At 44.4% G+C, this 23,313-nt stretch overlaps 1 protein-coding gene across 1 annotated transcript; it reads right to left on the reverse strand.

Annotated features, from left to right (window-relative positions):
- Positions 1 to 1,039: 1,039 nt before the first annotated feature.
- On the reverse strand, positions 1,040 to 22,930 carry LOC139367399 (G protein-coupled receptor 137Ba). Its single transcript, XM_071105597.1, has 7 exons — positions 21,969 to 22,930; positions 16,093 to 16,142; positions 14,000 to 14,222; positions 12,954 to 13,103; positions 8,530 to 8,658; positions 7,081 to 7,202; positions 1,040 to 3,319 (listed from the first exon to the last, which is right to left on the reverse strand). Exons 1-7 carry the CDS (start codon positions 22,356 to 22,358, stop codon positions 3,250 to 3,252), a joined length of 1,134 nt encoding a protein of 377 aa, XP_070961698.1. The 5' UTR covers positions 22,359 to 22,930; the 3' UTR covers positions 1,040 to 3,249.
- Positions 22,931 to 23,313: the final 383 nt, after the last annotated feature.

The raw sequence follows: 23,313 nt of genomic DNA on the forward strand, positions 1-23,313 counted from the left end.
TATTTACTACAACCATTCAAATTATTCTCAATCTGAACTTTTCATGTATTGTTAATGCCAATTACATCTGGATTGTTAATGCCAATTACATCTGGATTGTTAATGCCAATTACATCTGGATTGTTAATGCCAATTACATCTGGATTGTTAATGCCAATTACATCTGGATTGTTAATGCCAATTACATCTGGATTGTTAATGCCAATTACATCTGGATTGTTAATGCCAATTACATCTGGATTGTTAATGCCAATTACATCTGGATTGTTAATGCCAATTACATCTGGATTGTTAATGCCAATTACATCTGGATTGTTAATGCCAATTACATCTGGATTGTTAATGCCAATCACAATTCCAGACTAGTATGAATGTTGTACTTCTGTAAAGGACTTGATGGATTGATTGTCCGTTACACTTGATCCATGTTTCTGTTGATTCATTGCTCAGACATCAAGCAGAAATGTGGCGACAGTATGCTGACTCTGTCAGAACTAAATGTCTTTTTAAACAGACTATGATCCTTGGGAAAGGGCTGAAGAGACAGATTCCTGTCTGACCACATGTATGGACTGTATTCAGTGGTTGTCTTTACGAGTGGTTCTCAGAGTGCAGGTTCCCAGCAGTGACTATCACAGACTGTTGCTGGTAGGGTCTTGAAGACAGACAAAAACATCTTCAACCTATAGATTTAGAATGTGTTCCACCTATAGATTTAGAATGTGTTCCACCTATAGATTTAAAATGTGTTCCATCTATAGAATCAGAATTTGTTCCACCCATGTAATGTGTTCCATCTATAGAATCAGAATTTGTTCCACCCATGTAATGTGTTCCATCTATAGAATCAGAATTTGTTCCACCCATGTAATGTGTTCCATCTATAGAATCGGAATTTGTTCCACCCATGTAATGTGTTCCATCTATAGAATCGGAATTTGTTCCACCCATGTAATGTGTTCCATCTATAGAATCAGAATTTGTTCCACCCATGTAATGTGTTCCATCTATAGAATCAGAATTTGTTCCACCCATGTAATGTGTTCCATTTTTAGAACCTTTATTTAACTAGGCAAGTCAGTTAAGAACAAATTCTTATTTACAATGATGGCATACCCGGGCCAAACCCGGACGATGCAGGGCCTATTGTGCGGCGCCCTAAGGGACTCCCAATCACGGCTGGATGTGGTGCAGCACTGGGTTTGAAACAGGAACTGCAGTGACACCTCTTGCACTGAGAGGCAGTGCCTTAGGAGTCCCACCTATAGAATTAGAATGTGTTGCACCTATAGAATTAGAATGTTCTGCACCTATAGAATTAGAATGTTCCGCACCTATAGAATTAGAATGTTCCACCTATAGAATTAGAATGTTTTCCACCTATAGAATTACAATGTGTTCCACCTATAGAATTAGAATGTGTTCCACCTATAGAATTAGAATGTGTTGCACCTATAGAATTAGAATGTTCCGCACCTATAGAATTAGAATGTTCCACCTATAGAATTAGGATGTGTTCCACCTATAGAATTAGAATGTGTTCCACCTATAGAATTAGAATGTTCCACCTATAGAATTAGAATGTGTTGCACCTATAGAATTAGAATGTGTTGCACCTATAGAATTAGAATGTTCCGCACCTATAGAATTAGAATGTTCCACCTATAGAATTAGAATGTTTTCCACCTATCGAATTACAATGTGTTCCACCTATAGAATTAGAATGTTCCACCTATAGAATTAGGATGTGTTCCACCTATAGAATTAGAATGTTTTCCACCTATAGAATTAGAATGTTCCACCTATAGAATTAGAATGCGTTCCACCTACAGAATTAGAATGTTCCACCTATAGAATTAGAATGTTCCACCTATAGAATTAGAATGTGTTCCACCTATATAATTAGAATGTTTTCCACCTATAGAATTAGAATGTGTTCCACCTGTAGAATTAGAATGTTCCACCTGTAGAATTAGAATGTGTTCCACCTATAGAATTAGAATGTTCCACCTATAGAATTAGAATGTTCCACCTATAGAATTAGAATGTGTTCCACCTATAGAATTAGAACGCTCCACCTATAGAATTAGATTGTTCCACCTATAACCTATAGAATTAGATTGTTCCACGTTCCACCTATAACCTATAGAATTAGATTGTTCCACCTATAGAATTAGAATGTGTTCCACCTCTAGAATTAGAATGTGTTCCACCTCTAGAATTAGAATGTGTTCCACCTCTAGAATTAGAATGTGTTCCACCTATATAATTAGAATGTTCCACCTATATAATTAGATTGTTCCACCTATAACCTATAGAATTAGATTGTTCCACCTATAGAATTAGAATGTGTTCCACCTATAGAATTAGAATGTGTTCCACTTATAGAATTAGAATGTTTCCGCACCTATAGAATTAGATTGTTCCACCTATAACCTATAGAATTAGATTGTTCCACCTCTAGAATTAGAATGTGTTCCACCTCTAGAATTAGAATGTTCCACCTATAGAATTAGAATGTGTTCCACCTATAGAATTAGAATGTTCCACCACACTGTCCTAAAGCACAATCAAGGTGTTTTATAAAATAGTTGTTTTATTATGGAGACTCCAATGTGAGAGAGGATTGTAAAGACCAGAACACATGTACAGTACATCTCCTCCCTCAACAAAGATAACTAATGCCTATGAACCATTTTAGCTGCTTGTGTTAAAAACATGAAAAGGAGACATTGAGAATATAAATGGATACATTTTACATACACGATTAGGAAATACCTGTAAATGAATTATTGCATACATCATGTTGGCTTCTAAACAGTAAACATGTTTTTAAAATAGTGAATTCAGGTAATGCATATTCAGATGGACTGTACAGTGCAATTCAGCTCATAGCTGCCAATGTTGTACACCTTGATTATAAATCTTTTTACGTATTCATATTTGTTTGTGCAAGTTATGTATGCCCCCCCTAAGACCATCATCTCAATACTTACTGCCCTTTAGAAAATATGTTGACTTTATTTGTCAAAATAGTAGAAAATAGAATGAATAAAGTCCTTGATGATATTCACCCCCGTGTCTCGATCCGAGGCCCTCGGGTGTGAGGTCATCAGTGTAGGCGTGTGCAAAAAAAGAGACAGGGCCAACAGGAAGACTTCAAAAAGAGCTCCGGACCAATAGGAGCTCTTGTAAAAGTTCCGGACCAATCAGAGCTCTTAAATAAGGTTCAGGGCCAATAGAAAGTCTTCAATAAGGGTTGAGCTCCTCTGGGGGCAGGGCTGTGCTGCTGCTGCAATCATAGCTGTCTGCTGTCAAACTGAGGACAAAGACAAAACAAACATTACATTCCTGGGCCCATATTCACAAAGTCTCACGGTAGGAGTTCTGATCTAGGATCAGTTTTGCCCTGTAAGATGAAAAAGATGGACGGGGGAGATCTGATCCTAGATCAGAACTTCTACTAATTGAGATGCGGTGTCAGTATGTATCTAAGCTCTATTGGAAAGCCCGGTCCTTGCTTCTCCACAGGCATGTGACGGTCCTCACTTCGATATTAAAACGTGTAATACCTGACAGCAGCATGTGTGTTTACCTGGTTGTCTGTGTTTTTATGTCCCTGGTGTGTGACTGTGTGATCACGCGCTCCATAGCCAATGTGAGTAAGACCTTTAAACATTCACTAGGCCACAGAGTCAGACGGATTACCAGGATGTGTACTCAGAGCATGTGCTGATCAACTGGCTGACCGAGTCTGTAATTCCTACATGTTTCAAGCAGACCACCATAGTCCCTGTGCCCAAGAACACTAAGGTAACCTGCCTAAATGACTACCGACCGGTAGCACTCACATCTGTAGCCATGAAGTCCTTTGAAAGGCTGGTCATGGCTCATGGCATTATCCCAGAAACCCCAGTCTCACTCCCAACACTCTAACCACTAGGCTACCTGCCGCCCAACGCTCTAACCACTAGGCTACCTGCTGCCCAACGCTCTAACCACTAGGCTACCTGCCGCCCAACGCTCTAACCACTGTAGGCTACAGTCCAAGCTATGTCTTCCAATGGTGCGACTGCTGTCGGCATCCATTTTTGGACTAACAAATTAGAAAGTGTCAATATTTTGTGTGGCCACCATCATTTTCCAGCACTGCCTTAACCCTCTTGGGCATGGAGTTCACCAGAGCTTCACAGGTTGCTACTGGAGTCCTCTTCCACTCCTCCATGACGACATCACGGAGCTGGTGGATGTTAGAGACCTTGCACTCCTCCACCTTCCGTTTGAGGATGCCCCACAGATGCTCAATAGGGTTTAGGTATGGAGATATGCTTGGCCAGTCCATCACCTTTACCCTCAGCTTCTTTAGCAAGGCAGTGGTCATCTTGGAGGTGTGTTTGGGGTCGTTATCATGTTGGAATACTGCCCTGCGGCCCAGTCTCCGAAGGGAGGGGATCATGCTCTGCTTCAGTATGTCACAGTACATGTTGGCATTCATGGTTCCCTCAATGAACTGTAGCTCCCCAGTGCCGGCAGCACGCATGCAGCCCCAGAGCATGACACTCCCATCACCATGCTTGACTGTAGGCAAGACACACTTGTCTTTGTACTCCTCACCTGGTTGCCGCCACACACTCGACACCATCTGAACCAAATACGTTTATCTTGGTCTCATCAGACCACATGACATGGTTCCAGGAATCCATGTCCTTAGCTTGCTTGTCTTTAGCAAACTGCTTGCAGGCTTTCTTGTGCATCATCTTTAGAAGAGGCTTCCTTCTGGGACGACAGCCATGCAGACCAATTTGATGCAGTGTACGGCGTATGGTCTGAGCACTGACAGGCTGACCTCCTCACCCCTTCAACCTCTGCAGTAATGCTGGCAGCACTCATACGTCTATTTCCCAAAGACAACCTCTGGATATGACGCTGAGCACGTGCACTCAACTTCTTTGGTCGACCATGGCGAGGACTGTTCTGAGTGGAACCTGTCCAGTTAAACCGCTGTATGGTCTTGGCCACCGTGCTGCAGCTCAGTTTCAGGGTCTTGGCAATCTTCTTATAGCCCAGGCCATCTTTATGTAGAGCAACAATTATTTTTTTCAGATCCTCAGAGAGTTCTTTGCCATGAGGTGCCATGTTGAACTTCCAGTGACCAGTCAGCATGAGAGAGTGTGAGAGCGATGACACCAAATTTAACACACCTGCTCCCCATTCACACCTGAGACCTTGTAACACTAACGAGTCACATGACACCGGGGGGGGGGAAATGGCTAATTGGGCCCAATTTGGGGTGTACTCACTGTTGATGCCAGCAGGTTTAGACATTAATGGCTGTGTGTTGAGTTATTTTGAGGGGACAGCAAATTTACACTGTTATACAAGCTGAACACTCACTACTTTACATTGTAGCAAAGTGTCATTTCTTCACTGTTGTCACATGACAAGATATACTCAAATATTTGCAAAAATTTGAGGGGTGTACTCACTTTTGTGATATACTATATATAATCTACCAGTCAACAGTTTGGACACACCTACTCATTCCAGGGTTCTAGAACACCTACTCATTCCAGGGTTCTAGAACACCTACTCATTCCAGGGTTCTAGAACACCTACTCATTCCAGGGTTCTAGAACACCTACTCATTCCAGGGTTCTAGAACACCTACTCATTCCAGGGTTCTAGAACACCTACTCATTCAAGTTTTTCTCTTTATTATTACTATGTTCTACATTGTAGAATAATAGTGAAGACATCAACACTATGAAATAACACATATGGAGTCATGTAGGAACCAAAAACGTGTTAAACAAATCACAATATATTTTATGTTTGAGATTCTTCCACCCTTTTAATTAGAGTTTATTTTGATTTTTTTTGTTTTTGTTAATCTTATTTGTCTTAAAACTGCATTGTTGGTTAACGAGTCGTAAGTCAGCATTTCACTGTGAGGTCTACTATACCTGTTGTATTCAGCATTTCACTGTGAGATCTACACCTGTTGTATTCAGCATTTCACTGTGAGGTCTACTACACCTGTTGTATTCAGCATTTCACTGTGAGATCTACACCTGTTGTATTCAGCATTTCACTGTGAGGTCTACTACACCTGTTGTATTCAGCATTTCACTGTAAGGTCTACTACACCTGTTGTATTCAGCATTTCACTGTGAGGTCTACTACACCTGTTGTATTCAGCATTTCACTGTGAGGTCTACTACACCTGTTGTATTCAGCATTTCACTGTGAGGTCTACTACACCTGTTGTATTCAGCATTTCACTGTGAGGTCTACTACACCTGTTGTATTCAGCATTTCACTGTGAGGTCTACTACACCTGTTGTATTCAGCATTTCACTGTGAGGTCTACTACACCTGTTGTATTCAGCATTTCACTGTAAGGTCTACTACACCTGTTGTATTCAGCATTTCACTGTGAGGTCTACTACACCTGTTGTATTCAGCATTTCACTGTAAGGTCTACTACACCTGTTGTATTCAGCATTTCACTGTGAGGTCTACTACACCTGTTGTATTCAGCATTTCACTGTGAGGTCTACTACACCTGTTGTATTCAGCATTTCACTGTAAGGTCTACTACACCTGTTGTATTCAGCATTTCACTGTAAGGTCTACTACACCTGTTGTATTCAGCATTTCACTGTGAGGTCTACTACACCTGTTGTATTCAGCATTTCACTGTGAGGTCTACTACATCTGTTGTATTCAGCATTTCACTGTAAGGTCTACTACACCTGTTGTATTCAGCATTTCACTGTGAGGTCTACTACACCTGTTGTATTCAGCATTTCACTGTAAGGTCTACTACACCTGTTGTATTCATCATTTCACTGTGAGGTCTACTACACCTGTTGTATTCATCATTTCACTGTGAGGTATACTACACCTGTTGTATTCAGCATTTCACTGTGAGGTCTACTACACCTGTTGTATTCATCATTTCACTGTAAGGTCTACCCTACACCTGTTGTATTCAGCATTTCACAATAAGGTCTACCCTACACCTGTTGTATTCAGTGCATGTGACAAATACAATTTGATTGTCTGTTGTTCATGTACCTGGCCTGTACGTCCTGAGGGATGATGCTCCATACCAGGTCGTCATCACTGTCATAACGTCGAGGGTTGTCAAAGAAATAGGCCCTGGATGAGAAGACGTGTCCTGGGAGTCCCGTCCCACTCTGGAGAACAACAAAACCAGATATCCGTCAAATTCCTATCATACTAAACCCACTCTGTCCCAGACACAAATCACACCTTGTCACGCCCTGACCAATGAGAGCCCTTGGTTCTCTATGGTGTCGTAGGTCAGGGTGTGGCTAGGGGGTGTTCTAGTTCAAGATTTCTATGATACTAAACCCACTCTGTCCCAGACACAAATCACACCTAGTATTAGACTAAAATCACACTAAATGAAGAATTTACATTGAACATGCTTTTTAGTCTAACTAGGATTAATCTGTGTCCAGGAAACCAGCCTTTTAGGGTCAGTGGATAGTACCAGGGTTAGGGGTCAAGTAAACCTATTCCAATTCCACATTTCCCTTATCTGTGTCCAGGAAACCAGCCTTTAGGGTCAGTGGATAGTACCAGGGTTAGGGGTCAAGTAAACCTATTTCAATTCCACGTTTCCCTTATTGAAAAGCATTGAAGAACATTGGAAGGAGAGTTTCAGTGTGCTTCCTGACTGGCATTCAGCTGTACTTGACCCTGTATAGAACAGTTCACAGTAAACCCTCTCCTGCCATCGTGCCCTTGAGCAAAGCAGTTGCAAGGAGATCAAGAAAATTGCTGTCCATCCAGGGGCCTTACACTGCTGCTTATCCTGGTCCTCTGTGTGTGTGTGTGTGTGTGTGTGTGTGTGTGTGTGTGTGTGTGTGTATGTGTGTGTGTGTGTATGTGTGTGTGTGTGTGTGTGTGTGTGTGTATTGGGAAAGACAGAACACGTTTTAACCAATGAACAGTACAGTGTATTGGGAAAGACAGAACACGTTTTAACCAATGAACAGTACAGTGTATTGGGAAAGACGTTTTAACCAATGAACAGTACAGTGTATTGGGAAAGACGTTTTAACCAATGAACAGTACAGTGTATTGGGAAAGACGTTTTAACCAATGAACAGTACAGTGTATTAGGAAAGACGTTTTAACCAATGAACAGTACAGTGTATTGGGAAAGACAGAACACGTTTTAACCAATGAACAGTACAGTGTATTGGGAAAGACAGAACACGTTTTAACCAATGAACAGTACAGTGTATTGGGAAAGACTTTTTAACCAATGAACAGTACAGTGTATTGGGAAAGACGTTTTAACCAATGAACAGTACAGTGTATTGGGAAATACGTTTTAACCAATGAACAGTACAGTGTATTGGGAAAGGGGAAACCTACTCAGTTGAACCCATACGTGTCTTCCACATTTAACCCAACGGGGATCTGCCTAATCAACGTCCATGTCATTGGCACGCACACACACACACACACAAACACACACACACTCCTCACCTTGTCCTGGTGAGGCTGTCGGACCCTGAAGAAGTAGACGACCAGAGAGGTTGGCAGCAGCTCCCAGACAAACAGAATCACCCCAAACACAATGTACCCCGCGTCTCCCAGGGTCGACTGCAGGTCTGCCTGAGACACCACACAGACAGGATGTAATGTTAGAGTCTGAAGTCAGATAAGCTCAGTATAAACACAGTCAACCACAACATCCTGTATAAACTAAGGGCTTCCTCTATTCAGTCTGGATCCTGTATAAACTAAGGGCTTCCTCTATTCAGTCTGGATCCTATATAAACTAAGGGCTTCCCTCTATTCAGTCTGGATCCTGTATAAACTAAGGGCTTCCCTCTATTCAGTCTGGATCCTGTATAAACTAAGGGCTTCCCTCTATTCAGTCTGGATCCTATATAAACTAAGGGCTTCCTCTATTCAGTCTGGATCCTGTATAAACTAAGGGCTTCCTCTTTTCAGTCTGGATTCTGTATAAACTAAGGGCTTCCCTCTATTCAGTCTGGATCCTATATAAACTAAGGGCTTCCTCTATTCAGTCTGGATCCTGTATAAACTAAGGGCTTCCTCTATTCAGTCTGGATCCTGTATAAACTAAGGGCTTCCTCTATTCAGTCTGGATCCTGTATAAACTAAGGGCTTCCTCTATTCAGTCTGGATCCTATATAAACTAAGGGCTTCCTCTATTCAGTCTGGATCCTGTATAAACTAAGGGCTTCCCTCTATTCAGTCTGGATCCTATATAAACTAAGGGCTTCCTCTATTCAGTCTGGATCCTGTATAAACTAAGGGCTTCCTCTATTCAGTCTGGATCCTGTATAAACTAAGGGCTTCCTCTATTCAGTCTGGATCCTGTATAAACTAAGGGCTTCCTCTATTCAGTCTGGATCCTGTATAAACTAAGGGCTTCCCTCTATTCAGTCTGGATCCTATATAAACTAAGGGCTTCCTCTATTCAGTCTGGATCCTGTATAAACTAAGGGCTTCCTCTATTCAGTCTGGATCCTGTATAAACTAAGGGCTTCCTCTATTCAGTCTGGATCCTGTATAAACTAAGGGCTTCCTCTATTCAGTCTGGATCCTGTATAAACTAAGGGCTTCCTCTATTCAGTCTGGATCCTGTATAAACTAAGGGCTTCCTCTATTCAGTCTGGATCCTATATAAACTAAGGGCTTCCTCTATTCAGTCTGGATCCTGTATAAACTAAGGGCTTCCTCTATTCAGTCTGGATCCTGTATAAACTAAGGGCTTCCTCTATTCAGTCTGGATCCTGTATAAACTAAGGGCTTCCTCTATTCAGTCTGGATCCTGTATAAACTAAGGGCTTCCTCTATTCAGTCTGGATCCTATATAAACTAAGGGCTTCCTCTATTCAGTCTGGATCCTGTATAAACTAAGGGCTTCCTCTATTCAGTCTGGATCCTGTATAAACTAAGGGCTTGAATTACATATGCAGTGTTTAACATGAATTACGTATGCAGCGTTTAATATATTCAGTGTTTAACATGAATTACGTATGCAGCGTTTAACATGAATCCAGTCACCGCTGATGCTGGGAACACTGCCTTTACATTTCAATCAGACTGTAATGCTGAACGTCCGAAATACGGATTGAATTGAGCTTCAGAATATAGGAGTGCTGATCTAGGACCAGTTTTCCCTTTTAGATCATAATGAATAGGATTATGGCCAGGGAAGACCTGATCCTAGACCAGTACCCCTACACTGAGAGGCTTTAAGACCTGATCCTAGACCAGCACTCCTACTCAGAGAGGCTTTTAGACCTGATCCTAGACCAGCACTCCTACTCAGAGAGGCTTTAAGACGTGATCCTAGACCAGCACTCCTACTCAGAGAGGCTTTTAGACCTGATCCTAGACCAGCACTCCTACTCAGAGAGGCTTTAAGACCTGATCCTAGACCAGCACTCCTACTCAGAGAGGCTTTTAGACCTGATCCTAGACCAGCACTCCTACTCAGAGAGGCTTTTAGACCTGATCCTAGACCAGCACTCCTACTCAGAGAGGCTTTTAGACCTGATCCTAGACCAGCACTCCTACTCAGAGAGGCTTTTAGACCTGATCCTAGACCAGCACTCATACTCAGAGAGGCTTTAAGACCTGATCCTAGACCAGCACTCCTACTCAGAGGCTTTAAGACCTGATCCTAGACCAGCAGTCCTACTCTAAGAGGCTTTAAGACGTTTGGTCTAGGTTGTTGAGTAAGGTATGTGGTCAGTTACCTTCCCTTTATTGGGTACAAGAATAATGGTGGCCATCTTGAAACATGTGGGGACAGCAGACTGGGACAGGGAGAGATGTTGAAGGATGTTGAAGGATGAGGGGACAGGGAGAGATGTTGAAGGATGTGGGGACAGGGAGAGACGGTGAAGGATGAGGGGACAGGGAGACATGTTGAAGGATGTGGGAACAGGGAGAGATGTTGAAGGATGTGGGAACAGGGAGAGCTGTTGAAGGATGTGGGGACAGGGAGAGATGTTGAAGGATGTTGAAGGATGTGTGGACAGGGAGAGATGTTGAAGGTTGAGGGGAGAGGGAGAGATGTTGAAGGATGTGGGAACAGGGAGAGATGTTGAAGGATGTGGGAACAGGGAGAGCTGTTGAAGGATGTGGGGACAGGGAGAGATGTTGAAGGATGTGGGGACAGGGAGAGCTGTTGAAGGATGTGGGAACAGGGAGAGATGTTGAAGGATGTGGGGACAGCAGACTGGGACAGAGAGAGATGTTGAAGGATGTGGGGACAGCAGACTGGGACAGGGAGAGATGTTGAAGGATGTGGGGACAACAGACTAGGACAGGGAGAGATGTTGAAGGATGTGGGGACAGCAGTTGGGACAGGGAGAGATGTTGAAGGATGTGGGGACAACAGACTAGGACAGGGAGAGATGTTGAAGGATGTGGGGAGAGCAGACTGGGAGGGAGAGATGTTGAAGGATGTGGGGACAGCAGACTGGGACAGGGAGAGATGTTGAAGGATGTGGGGAGAGCAGACTGGGACAGGGAGAGACGGTGAAGGATGTGGGGACAGCAGACTGGGACAGGGAGAGATGTTGAAGGATGTGTGGAGAGCAGACTGGGACAGGGAGAGATGTTGAAGGATGTGGGGACAGCAGACTGGGACAGGGAGAGATGTTGAAGGATGTGGGGACAGCAGACTGGGACAGGGAGAGATGTTGAAGGATGTGGGGACAGCAGTTGGGACAGGGAGAGATGTTGAAGGATGTGGGGAGAGCAGACTGGGACAGGGAGAGATGTTGAAGGATGTGGGGACAGCAGACTGGGACAGGGAGAGATGTTGAAGGATGTGGGGAGAGCAGACTGGGACAGGGAGAGATGTTGAAGGATGTGGGGAGAGCAGACTGGGACAGGGAGAGATGTTGAAGGATGTGGGGACAGGGAGAGATGTTGAAGGATGTGGGGACAGGGAGAGATGTTGAAGGATGTGGGGAGAGCAGACTGGGACAGGGAGAGATGTTGAAGGATGTGGGGACAGCAGACTGGGACAGGGAAGATGTTGAAGGATGTGGGGACAGGGAGAGATGTTGAAGGATGTGAGGACAGCAGACTGGGACAGGGAGAGATGTTGAAGGATGTGGGGACAGGGAGAGATGTTGAAGGATGTGGGGAGAGCAGACTGGGACAATGAGAGATGTTGAAGGATGTGGGGACAGCAGACTGGGACAGGGAGAGATGTTGAAGGATGTGGGGAGAGCAGACTGGGACAGGGAGAGATGTTGAAGGATGTGGGGACAGCAGACTGGGACAGGTAGAGATGTTGAAGGATGTGGGGAGAGCAGACTGGGACAGGGAGAGATGTTGAAGGATGTGGGAAGAGCAGACTGGGACAGGGAGAGATGTTGAAGGATGTGGGGACAGGGAGAGATGTTGAAGGATGTGGGGACAGGGAGAGATATTGAAGGATGTGGGGAGAGCAGACTGGGACAGGGAGAGATGTTGAAGGATGTGGGGACAGGGAGAGATGTTGAAGGATGTGGGGAGAGCAGACTGGGACAGGGAGAGATGTTGAAGGATGTGGGGACAGGGAGAGATGTTGAAGGATGTGGGGAGAGCAGACTGGGACAGGGAGAGATGTAAATCTGTCCGTAAAGCTGCTCTGCACCTCTTCTGAGGACGATACTGGGCCGGCACGCTTAAATGACTTAGTCACCTCTTATCCAGAGCGACTTACATGAGCAACTAGGGTTAAGTGCCTTGCTCAAGGGCACATCAACAGATTTTTCATGTAGTCTGCTCGCGGATTCAAACCAACGTCCTTTCAGTTATTAACCACTAGACTTCCTTCAACCTTGATTAGAGGAATTATGTGTGTCGTGACAAAAATGTGCATCTTTTTGGTCCCCAGGACCAGGAAAGACACTGTCGTACAGTATTACCTGGTCAGATACATTGTACCAGTCGTAGTCGAAGGAGTTGATGCTCTTAACGTTGGTGAGGGCCAGAACCAGCAGGTTGTAACAGGCTCTGGATGTGTACAGCAGGGTGACTGTGGCTCCTATAGCTGTCACCTGGCACAATGAGGTTCCCTGGGAAATAAAACACACTGTCTCAGATAGCAATAGTTTTAGCTTTGTGTGAATCATAGAACCTGGTCCCAGATCTGTTTGTCCTGACATCTCCTATGGTCCTCAACGAGTAGGCCAGACAGTACCAACGAATTTGGGACCAGGTTAGAGAAGCTGGTACACGTCAACTACCCAACTGTGCCATTTGGTTCTCGATGCTCACACAGCCGTGCCTACAGCAGCACACTCAGCAGGGCGCAGGGCAGGCTCTCGTCATGTGTAAGCAAGTGCACTCACTCAATTCAACTCAAGGGGCTTTATTGACATGGGAAACATGTGTTAACATTGCCAAAGCAAGTGAGGTAGATGATATACAAAAGTGAAATGAACAATAAAAATTGACAGTAAACATGACACGTACAGAAGTTTCAAAACAATAAAGACATTAGAAATGTCATAACGATGTACAAATGCTTAAAGTACAAAGATACTCAAATACACACTAAACAAGTACTATGATTACCAGATACTCAAATACACACTAAACAAGTATTATGATTACCAGATACTCAAATACACACTAAACAAGTATCATGATAACCAGATACTCAAATATACACTAAACAAGTGTTATGATTACCAGATACTCAAATACACACTAAACAAGTATTATGATTACCAGATACTCAAATACACACTAAACAAGTATTATGATAACCAGATACTCAAATACACACTAAACAAGTATTATGATTACCAGATACTCAAATACACACTAAACAAGTATTATGATTACCAGATACACACTAAACAAGTATTATGATTACCAGATACACACTAAACAAGTATTATGATTACCAGATACTCAAATCCACATGCATTTCAACCAAGAATTGGTGTGTGTGTACATCTCTTACCTTGGACTCCAGGTAGATATTAGCCAGGGACATCTTGGCGATCTTGTAGAGGCAGAGGGAGAGGGAGATGGCACACAGGACAAACAGTGTATCGTTGATGGCTACTCTGATCAGTACAATGGTCTGGGTCTCTGTGGTGCTCATCCTCACTAGCAGGGCACAGGTCAGGTTTACTACCAGGAAGACCATACTGATGGACAGGAAGAGGAGGTACAGGGGTAACCTGGGGGACAGGAAGTAACATTGTTAGAGGTCTGAGGTCAAAGCTGAACGACACTCCAAAGAGGAAGCAGAGCAGAAGACAGAGGACAGAGGGACTATTGAGTATAGAACAGTAAGGTTCAGAAGACAGAGGGACTATAGAGTATAGAACAGTAAGGTTCAGAAGACAGAGAACAAAGGGACTATAGAATATAGAACAGTAAGGTTCAGAAGACAGAGGACAGAGGGACTATAGAGTATAGAACAGTAAGGTTCAGAGGACAAAGGGACTATAGAGTATAGAACAGTAAGGTTCAGAAGACAGAGGGACTATATAGTATAGAACAGTAAGGTTCAGAGGACAGAGGGACTATAGAGTATAGAACAGTAAGGTTCAGAAGACAGAGGGACTATAGAGTATAGAACAGTACACTACATGACCAAAAGTATGTGGACACCTGCCTGTCGAACGTCTCATTCCAAAATCATGGGCATTAATATGGAGTTGGCTGCCCCCCATGGCTGCTATAACAGCCTCCACACTTCTGGGAAGACTTTCCACTAGATGTAGGAACATTGCTGCTATAACAGCCTCCACTCTTCTGGGAAGGCTTTCCACTAGATGTAGGAACATTGCTGCTATAACAGCCTCCACACTTCTGGGAAGACTTTCCACTAGATGTAGGAACATTGCTGCTATAACAGCCTCCACTCTTCTGGGAAGGCTTTCCACTAGATGTAGGAACATTGCTGCTATAACAGCCTCCACTCTTCTGGGAAGGCTTTCCACTAGATGTTGGAAAATTGCTGCGGGGACTTGCTTCGTTTCAGCCACAAGAGCATTAGTGCACAAGAATATTAGGGCACTGATGTTGGGCGATTAGGTCTGGCTTGCAGTCAGCGTTCCAATTCTTACCAAAGGTGTTCGATAGGGTTGAGGTCAGGGCTCTGTGCAGGCCAGTCAAGTTCTTCCACACTGATATCAACTAACCATTTCCTTATAGACCTCGCTTTGTGCACGGGGGGCATTGTCATGCTGAAACAGGAAAGGGCCTTCCTCAAACTGTTGCAACAGAATCATCTAGAATGTCATTGTATGCTGTAGCGTTAAGATTTCCTTCACTGGAATTAAGGGGCCTGAACCATTAAAAACAGACCCAGACCATTATTCCTCCTCCAACAAATTTTACAGTTGGTACTTGCATTGGGGCAGGTAGCGTTCTCCTGGCATCTGCTAAACCCAGATTTGTCTGGCTGACTGCCAGAGGGTGAAGCGTGATTCATCACTCCAGAGAACCCGTTTCCTCTGCTCCAGAGTCCAATGGCGGTGAGCTTTACACCACTCCAGCTAATGCTTGGTATTGCACACGGTGATCTTAGGCTTGTGTGCGGCTGCTCGGCCATGAAAAACCATTTCATGAAGCTTCCAGAGGCAGTTTGGAACTCAGTAGTGAGTGTTGCAACCGAGGACAGACGATTTTTACGGGCTACGTACTTCAGCACTCGGTGGTCCCGTTCTGTGAGCTTGTATGGCCTACAATTTCGCGGCTGAGCCGTTGTTGCTCCTAGATGTTTCCACTTCACAAAGCAGCACTTACAGCACTAGCAGGGTATAAATTTTACAAGCTGACTTGTTGGAAAGGTGGCATCCTATGATGGTGCCATGTTGAAAGTCACTGAGCTCTTCAGTAAGGCCACTATACTGCCAATGTTTGTCTATGGAGATTGCATGGCTGGGTGCTCGATATTATACACCTGTGAGCAACTGGTGTGGCTGAAATAGCCGAATCCAGTAATTTAGAGGGGGTGTCCACATATTTTGGTATATATAGTGTCGGTAGGATGGAACATTATTGTATGTTGAATGGTGCTTAGTGTTTATTAAATCGTACCTGTATTTCAGAAGCTCTGGTGCATGTTTCGATTTTGCCTTGAACACAACCTGTAGAAAGACAAATGTCCTTTAAACCTCATATATATTCTACTGTATCGCATGTTCTGTGTTTCTCTGTTGAAAGGGACGAAAAAAACAAGGCTTTCTCACTTCTGCTTTCTCTCTGTCCTAAAGACACAAAACATTCCTTTGAAACCTCTGGGTTCAGAATAGCTGAGTTCAAAGAAGTAGAACGGCCTTAAGCTACAGTTGCTCAATTACAGTTGCTAGGCATCACAGCAGTACCAGTTGGAGTGTCTCTTGACCCTGCTAGAGCCACTAACATCTGCTAGAGCCACTGACATCTGCTAGAGCCACTAACATCTGCTAGAGCCACTAACATCTGCTAGAGCCACTGACTGATACAAGTAATGCTTCTGTTGTAAGAGTGAGACATGTTCCTAGTCTTCAAACTAACTCTCTTTCTCTCCTACCAAACATCTCATCCCAACTCTCTTTCTCTCCCACAAAACATCTCATCCCAACTCTCTTTCTCTCCCACCAAACATCTCATCCCAACTCTTTTTCTCTCCCACCAAACATCTCATCCCAACTCTCTTTCTCTCCCACCAAACATCTCATCCCAACTCTCTTTCTCTCCCACCAAACATCTCATCCCAACTCTCTTTCTCTCCCACCAAACATCTCATCCCAACTCTCTTTCTCTCCTACGAAACATCTCATCCCAACTCTCTTTCTCTCCCACCAAACATCTCATCCCAACTCTCTGTCTCTCCCACCAAACATCTCATCCCAACTCTCTTTCTCTCCCACCAAACATCTCATCCCAACTCTCTTTCTCTCCCACCAAACATCTCATCCCAACTCTCTTTCTCTCCCACCAAACATCTCATCCCAACTCTTTCTCTCCCACCAAACGTCTCCAGTCTGAGCAGGTCCTTTAGCCACAATAGGACTCCAGTCTGAGCAGGTCCTTTAGCCACAATAGAACTCCAGTCTGAGCAGGTCCTTTAGCCACAAAAGGGCTCCAGTCTGAGCAGGTCCTTTAGCCACAATAGGACTCCAGTCTGAGCAGGTCCTTTAGCCACAATAGGACTCCAGTCTGAGCAGGTCCTTTAGCCACAATAGGTCTCCAGTCTGAGCAGGTCCTTTAGCCACAATAGGACTCCAGTCTGAGCAGGTCCTTTAGCCACAATATGACTCCAGTCTGAGCAGGTCATTTAGCCATCATAGGACTCCAGTCTGAGCAGGTCCTTTAGCCACAATAGGTCTCCAGTCTGAGCAGGTCCTTTAGCCACAATAGGACTCCAGTCTGAGCAGCACAATGATGAGTCGTAAAGTGTTCTGTAGTCTAATTCAGTTTATGGAGCGTTTCACAAGCCAAGCTTTGAACAAATCCTAAACTAGACAAAACTATGTTGCAGCTCTTTGCTCCAGCGTCTGTGTCAAATGGTGGCCTTCATCCCCTGACCTCTGACCCCTTACCTCTCAGAGAGACATGAGCTGTGTTCAAATACGCATAGTAACGCACTAACCCTACTATTTGTGATGTAAAATGAGTATGTACTATGTCGTATGCTTATTAGTCATAGTATGGATATAATTAGTATGCTAAAGGTTTCCGGATGTTGTACTACATCTGCCAAAATACGAAGTATTGGACACATTTCCTTGCTTTTATGGCCCATAATGCAATTCTTCAGAAAATGGGTGTGGCTTCACAACATTTTCAGATTTGAAGAAAATGGCGGAAAATATGCAACGAGAGCTAATTATTACAAATGTTAACAAAATGTTGAGTAATGTAATACTGTAATGACTTTTCAAACAAGTTACACATTATTTTGTTGGCTGACAGTTTGTTAGCTACGCTGTCCTTATGAACTGCAAAGCATATCATTACAGCAGTAATCAGTATGTATATTACTGGTATGTTAGCTAGCTACCTAACGCTAGTTGGCTACTAATACATTGAACTTGCCAGTATATTAACTATATGCTATCTAACTAACTACCCAACGTTTATTGACATGATTATTTACGTCATTCTTAGCTAAGTGGTATAGTTTGTTGTGCGTTCTCAATGGGCATTCGGGTGCGTTTGTAAATTCACTCTGGCTATCTACTCTGATTTCAGAGCACTCTTGTCTGAGTGTGCCAGAGCGCAGAATAACGGATGAATTCATGAACGCTCAACACCGGATGAATATGGCCGGTGTCAGTAAAGGTCTGCAAAAAATATTAATTCAAATCTTGCCAGCATTACAGTTACAGTCACCAACGCTCTGGATAACATGAAAACATCCTAGCCAGCTCTGCTAGGGCGAGTAAAATGGTCAGAGTGAAGTGTTCTCTCATTTGTGTCTGGAAGTAGTTAGCAGGTTAGCCAGTTAGCTTGGGTGCTTGACTGCAGTTGTGAGGTCAGAATGCTCAGATCAACCCTACTCCTTGGCCAGAGTGTCCAGTGTGCGTTCTGAACGCTCTGAATTTACCTAAGGGCAATCTGACAACGCTTTGAATTTACAAACGCCCAGAGCGCATTCTGGCAATCCAGAGTGAATTTACGAACATACCCCAAGTCGTAAAAAGTCTAGCTAGTAATTTGTTATGCTAACAAGCTAGCAAGAGGTTGCTTAGCAACAGCATCAACTTCAGGTAGACAGGTGAAGCTAGTACGCTCAGCTGAAAGAATACCGTTCATTTACAGTATACTAAAATTAACTAATAGTCAGGGGACGATTTTAGCATGTAAATCTTGGTGAGGCAAACACTTTATTTGTATTTTTATGCCAACAAAGCCACTACACAACACAACACTAAACAATACATTAATTGCACTATAACGGTGACAAACGGTGCCCACAAACTGTTAGGACCTACATAAAGCTGTCCCAACAGCAGAGTCCCAACAGCAGAGTCCCAACGCCTTACCACTGCTACACCTGGCTATCAGCAGAGTCCCAACACCTTACCACTGCTACACTATCAGCGGAACCTTGTCTGGCAGCGAAACAGTTCATTCAGCCTCATTTACTGCCTTCAAAAAAACATAGTTGATATGGCTGACTTGCTTAAACAAATGTGGTTTCTACTGACAATTGAGATGTACAAACTATGGCATAAGGGAACGGCAAGCGGATAAGAGGCAATCCGTAATTTAGATTAAGACATTAATGAGCGAGCTAGGACGGACGTAGTCAATATAACTATTTGTTCAGCACTTTTGAAATGTACAGCGACATAGTTCAGAACCTGGGCCGTTCTTACAGTATTCTTCCTGTACACCAAGTCAGAACCATAGGATAAATAAAGGGGGCATATAAACAGACAATGAAAGCTCTTACAATATTCAATGATTACATTTCTCTATAACAGGCTATAGGCTACATGTGCACAACCAAGTCAGAACAGTAGGTGAAACTATGAGGGGGAAAAGGGACCGAATTATTAGGGTGAGGCACATGGGCTTACTACACAACATACACTTAGTATTACTTTCTTAGCTACAGACAGTATACATATATCCCTGGCATATTACATCATTTATGCAGCAGCTTACAATACATTTTTGGACTCACTTTGTACAGGAAGGTGGCGCAGCGGTCCTTTGTGGGCAAAGTTTGTAATCAAACTTTGTTGTCAAAGTCTGTCATTCTCTGGATTTATGGTGCTTTCAAGACAACTGGGAACTGAAGAAAACAAGGTCGAATCATGACTTCAATGATCTTAAGGTCAGCACTCTAGAAAGAGGCTTGAGTCCCCTACTTGCAATTCCGAGTTGGATGACTGTTCAAAATGAATTTTCCCAGTCGGAGCTGTTTTTCTTTCAAAGTTCCCAGTTGTCTTGAACTCACCGAAGTCTTATTTTCCAGTTCTGAGTTTCCAGTTGTTTGATCGCGGCAGAAGTCATGCTGGATTGACAGCAAGGCCAATGTTGAATGTTTATCTTCTTTAACCTTGGAAAAGAGACCCTTAAACCCAGACTTGGGACCACACACCCACTCCACTGAATAGCAGGCTAGTGATTGCTTTGCAATGCTTGCAGTAAGCCACTGATTCCTTCCAAACCACTCATTGTTGCGATTTCCAACTTGTTGTGTAATGTTTATGTCCAATAGTTGATGAGCACCAATATGTTTTATCTATAATTTCTCTTAATTATTTATCTTCATATGACAAGGATTTTCCAGCAGATTGTTGACTTGATTCATGATGATGACTGCTAGCTTACTAGCTAAGATTTTGAAAGTATGGTGTTGACATGATCAGTCCAATCAAAGCTGCTGTAGATGTGATTTGATGTAATTTTATCTGTGGCCAATGACCTTGAGCCTTCGTGGATGGGCACTTCTAATGTAACTCTATGGCAGCACCCAAGGGGCTTGAATTTTCGAGCTCTACCCTTAGATTTTGCGGTGACATGGTGTCCCCATGAGTGACAGAACGCTGAGCCAATCACAGCGCAACTAGAGAACATTACCAACCCCTACGCTCAGTATTTTCCACTGGCTGTCCCACCACCACAGAAAGCAGATCTAGGCTGAAACACCTGCATTTTGGAGCTGCCTCGGTCAAGAAAGCACAGATCTAGGCTGAAACACCTGCATTTTGGAGCTGCCTCCGTCAGGAAAGCACTGATCTAGGCTGAAACACCTGCATTTTGGAGCTGCCTCAGTCAGGAAAGCACTGAGCTAGGCTGAAACACCTGCATTTTGTAGCTGCCTCAGTCAGGAAAGCACTGATCTAGGCTGAAACACCTGCATTTTGGAGCTGCCTCAGTCAGGAAAGCACTGAGCTAGGCTGAAACACCTGCATTTTGGAGCTGCCTCAGTCAGGAAACAGCATTTTGTAGCTGCCTCTCAGGAAAGCAGCTAGGCTGAAACACCTGCATTTTGGAGCTGCCTCAGTCAGGAAAGCACTGAGCTAGGCTGAAACACCTGCATTTTGGAGCTGCCTCAGTCAGGAAAGCACTGAGCTAGGCTGAAACACCTGCATTTTGGAGCTGCCTCAGTCAGGAAAGCACTGATCTAGGCTGAAACACCTGCATTTTGGAGCTGCCTCAGTCAGGAAAGCACTGAGCTAGGCTGAAACACCTGCATTTTGGAGCTGCCTCAGTCAGGAAAGCACTGAGCTAGGCTGAAACACCTGCATTTTGGAGCTGCCTCAGTCAGGAAAGCACTGAGCTAGGCTGAAACACCTGCATTTTGGAGCTGCCTCAGTCAGGAAAGCACTGATCTAGGCTGAAACACCTGCATTTTGGAGCTGCCTCTGACTGAGCTAGGCTGAAACACCTGCATTTTGGAGCTGCCTCAGTCAGGAAAGCACTGAGCTAGGCTGAAACACCTGCATTTTGGAGCTGCCTCAGTCAGGAAAGCAAAGAAGAGACCAAGTCTGCAGGTGGCTTTATTGACTCAATTATGTTGATGATTTTTTTTACATTATTTGCAAACTGATATGTGACACGTATTAATGCCAAAATAACATGCAAAACTGTGGGTCACCACTGCTAATAGTATATAGTATGTCGTATACAGTATGTTGATATGGGTTTTGGAACACAGCTATGGTCTCATCTCTAGCCTCAACAACCTACAACTTGACTGGTCTCATACATGTGGATCTGCTCCACTTGTAACAGTGTTGCTTCCTGTCTGCCCAGAGCTGGGCCGAAAACAGAGACCTTCGGCACACAACAACACTCACCACCCATTCTTGAGTCACAGTTGACGTCACTGCACGATATCGATAGATTTGCTACCAGTGCGCAATAGTTAACTAGCTAGCTATTTCACATGGACTACATTCACATGTGCTAAAACAGAGGCAGGATCTACACAGAGACAGGGTGTACTGACTCAACTGTGCTAAACTCACCTGTGCGAAATAGAGGTTCATGAGGCTGAGGGTGAAGAACTGCAGGCATACAGGGTAACAGTAAAGCAGCCAGAAGGGGAATGGTCCCAGTGTGTTGGCTGTCACAAAGTTTCTGAAGTAGAAGGAGAAGAGGACGGCCCTCAACGCAGCCCACAGCAGACACAGGAAGAGAAACACTGTCTGGTAGCTGAACCTCTTGTGTTTGTAGCGCAGCACCATCCACAGCTGTACATAGATGAAGAGGAACAGCAGGGAGTAGAAGACAGTGTAGACCACAGTGAGACCTAGCTTCACGTAAGGGGGTACAGCCGGGGTCAAGGTGGGGGGAGGGAGGGACTCGTTGGTACCCAGGGGAGACAGGAGGGATAGATCCCTCACCTGGGCCTCCATGACCACCTGGTCTGGCTGGTTCTCACTTGGCTGCCCCTGGATCTCCTAGGTACAGTGGGAGCCTCTTCTTCTCTCCCTGGCTGGTTTTACCAGGGTTTTCCCTGGATCTCCTAGGTACAGTGGGGGCCTCTTCTTCCCTCCCTGGCTGGTTCTCACTTGGCTGCCCCTGGATCTCCTAGCCACAGTGGGGGCCTCTCCTTTCCTCCTCTTCTTTCTTCCTTCTCTTCCTCTCCTTCGGTGCACTGTAGTGACGGTTCCTCCTCTCAAGAGCCGTCCTCTGTCTCTCTCTTTCAGCCTGGGCTACAGCACGACAACACAGACACAGCTCTCTCTCTTTCGCCTAACAGAGCAGGAGGCAGAGAGAGCGAATGCGCAGAGAGAAATGGTGTGAGTGAATGGGGGTGTCAGGCTCTAAGAGGAAAGAAAAGAATGGAGGGCGAATGGAGGAGAAGAGGAGAGGTGGAGGAGGGGGTATAAAGAATAACAAGCTAGACTTCCTGCAGCAGGGAGAGGAGAGCCAAGCCAGTGGCTGAACGCTGAGGCACATGATCTGTGTCGAGAATGAGGTGTTTGTCAGGCGACAGGCTGGAGGCTGGGTCTGTGGGCAGGAAGCTACAGTTACAGTACAGTAGGCTGTGCTGGACTTTGAGTTTAGAGAGAGAAGAGAAGTGGGGAGAGAGGAAGAGGGCAATCCATTCCCTGGTTCATTACGCTATACGCTACGTACTCAGCTGACGCAGGCTACTGTACCTTTAACCCTGGACTGGAGCTTCCCACCACTAACCGACTGAACTCCCCTGGGACTGGAGCTTCCCACCACTAACCGACTGAACTCCCCTGGGACTGGAGCTTCCCACCACTAATCGACTAAACTCCCCTGGGACTGGAGCTTCCCACCACTGACTGACTGAACCCCTCTGGGACTGGAGCTTCCCACCACTGACTGACTGAACTC

Source organism: Oncorhynchus clarkii, chromosome 16 (assembly GCF_045791955.1).
Source record: "Oncorhynchus clarkii lewisi isolate Uvic-CL-2024 chromosome 16, UVic_Ocla_1.0, whole genome shotgun sequence".
NCBI lineage: Eukaryota > Metazoa > Chordata > Actinopteri > Salmoniformes > Salmonidae > Oncorhynchus > Oncorhynchus clarkii.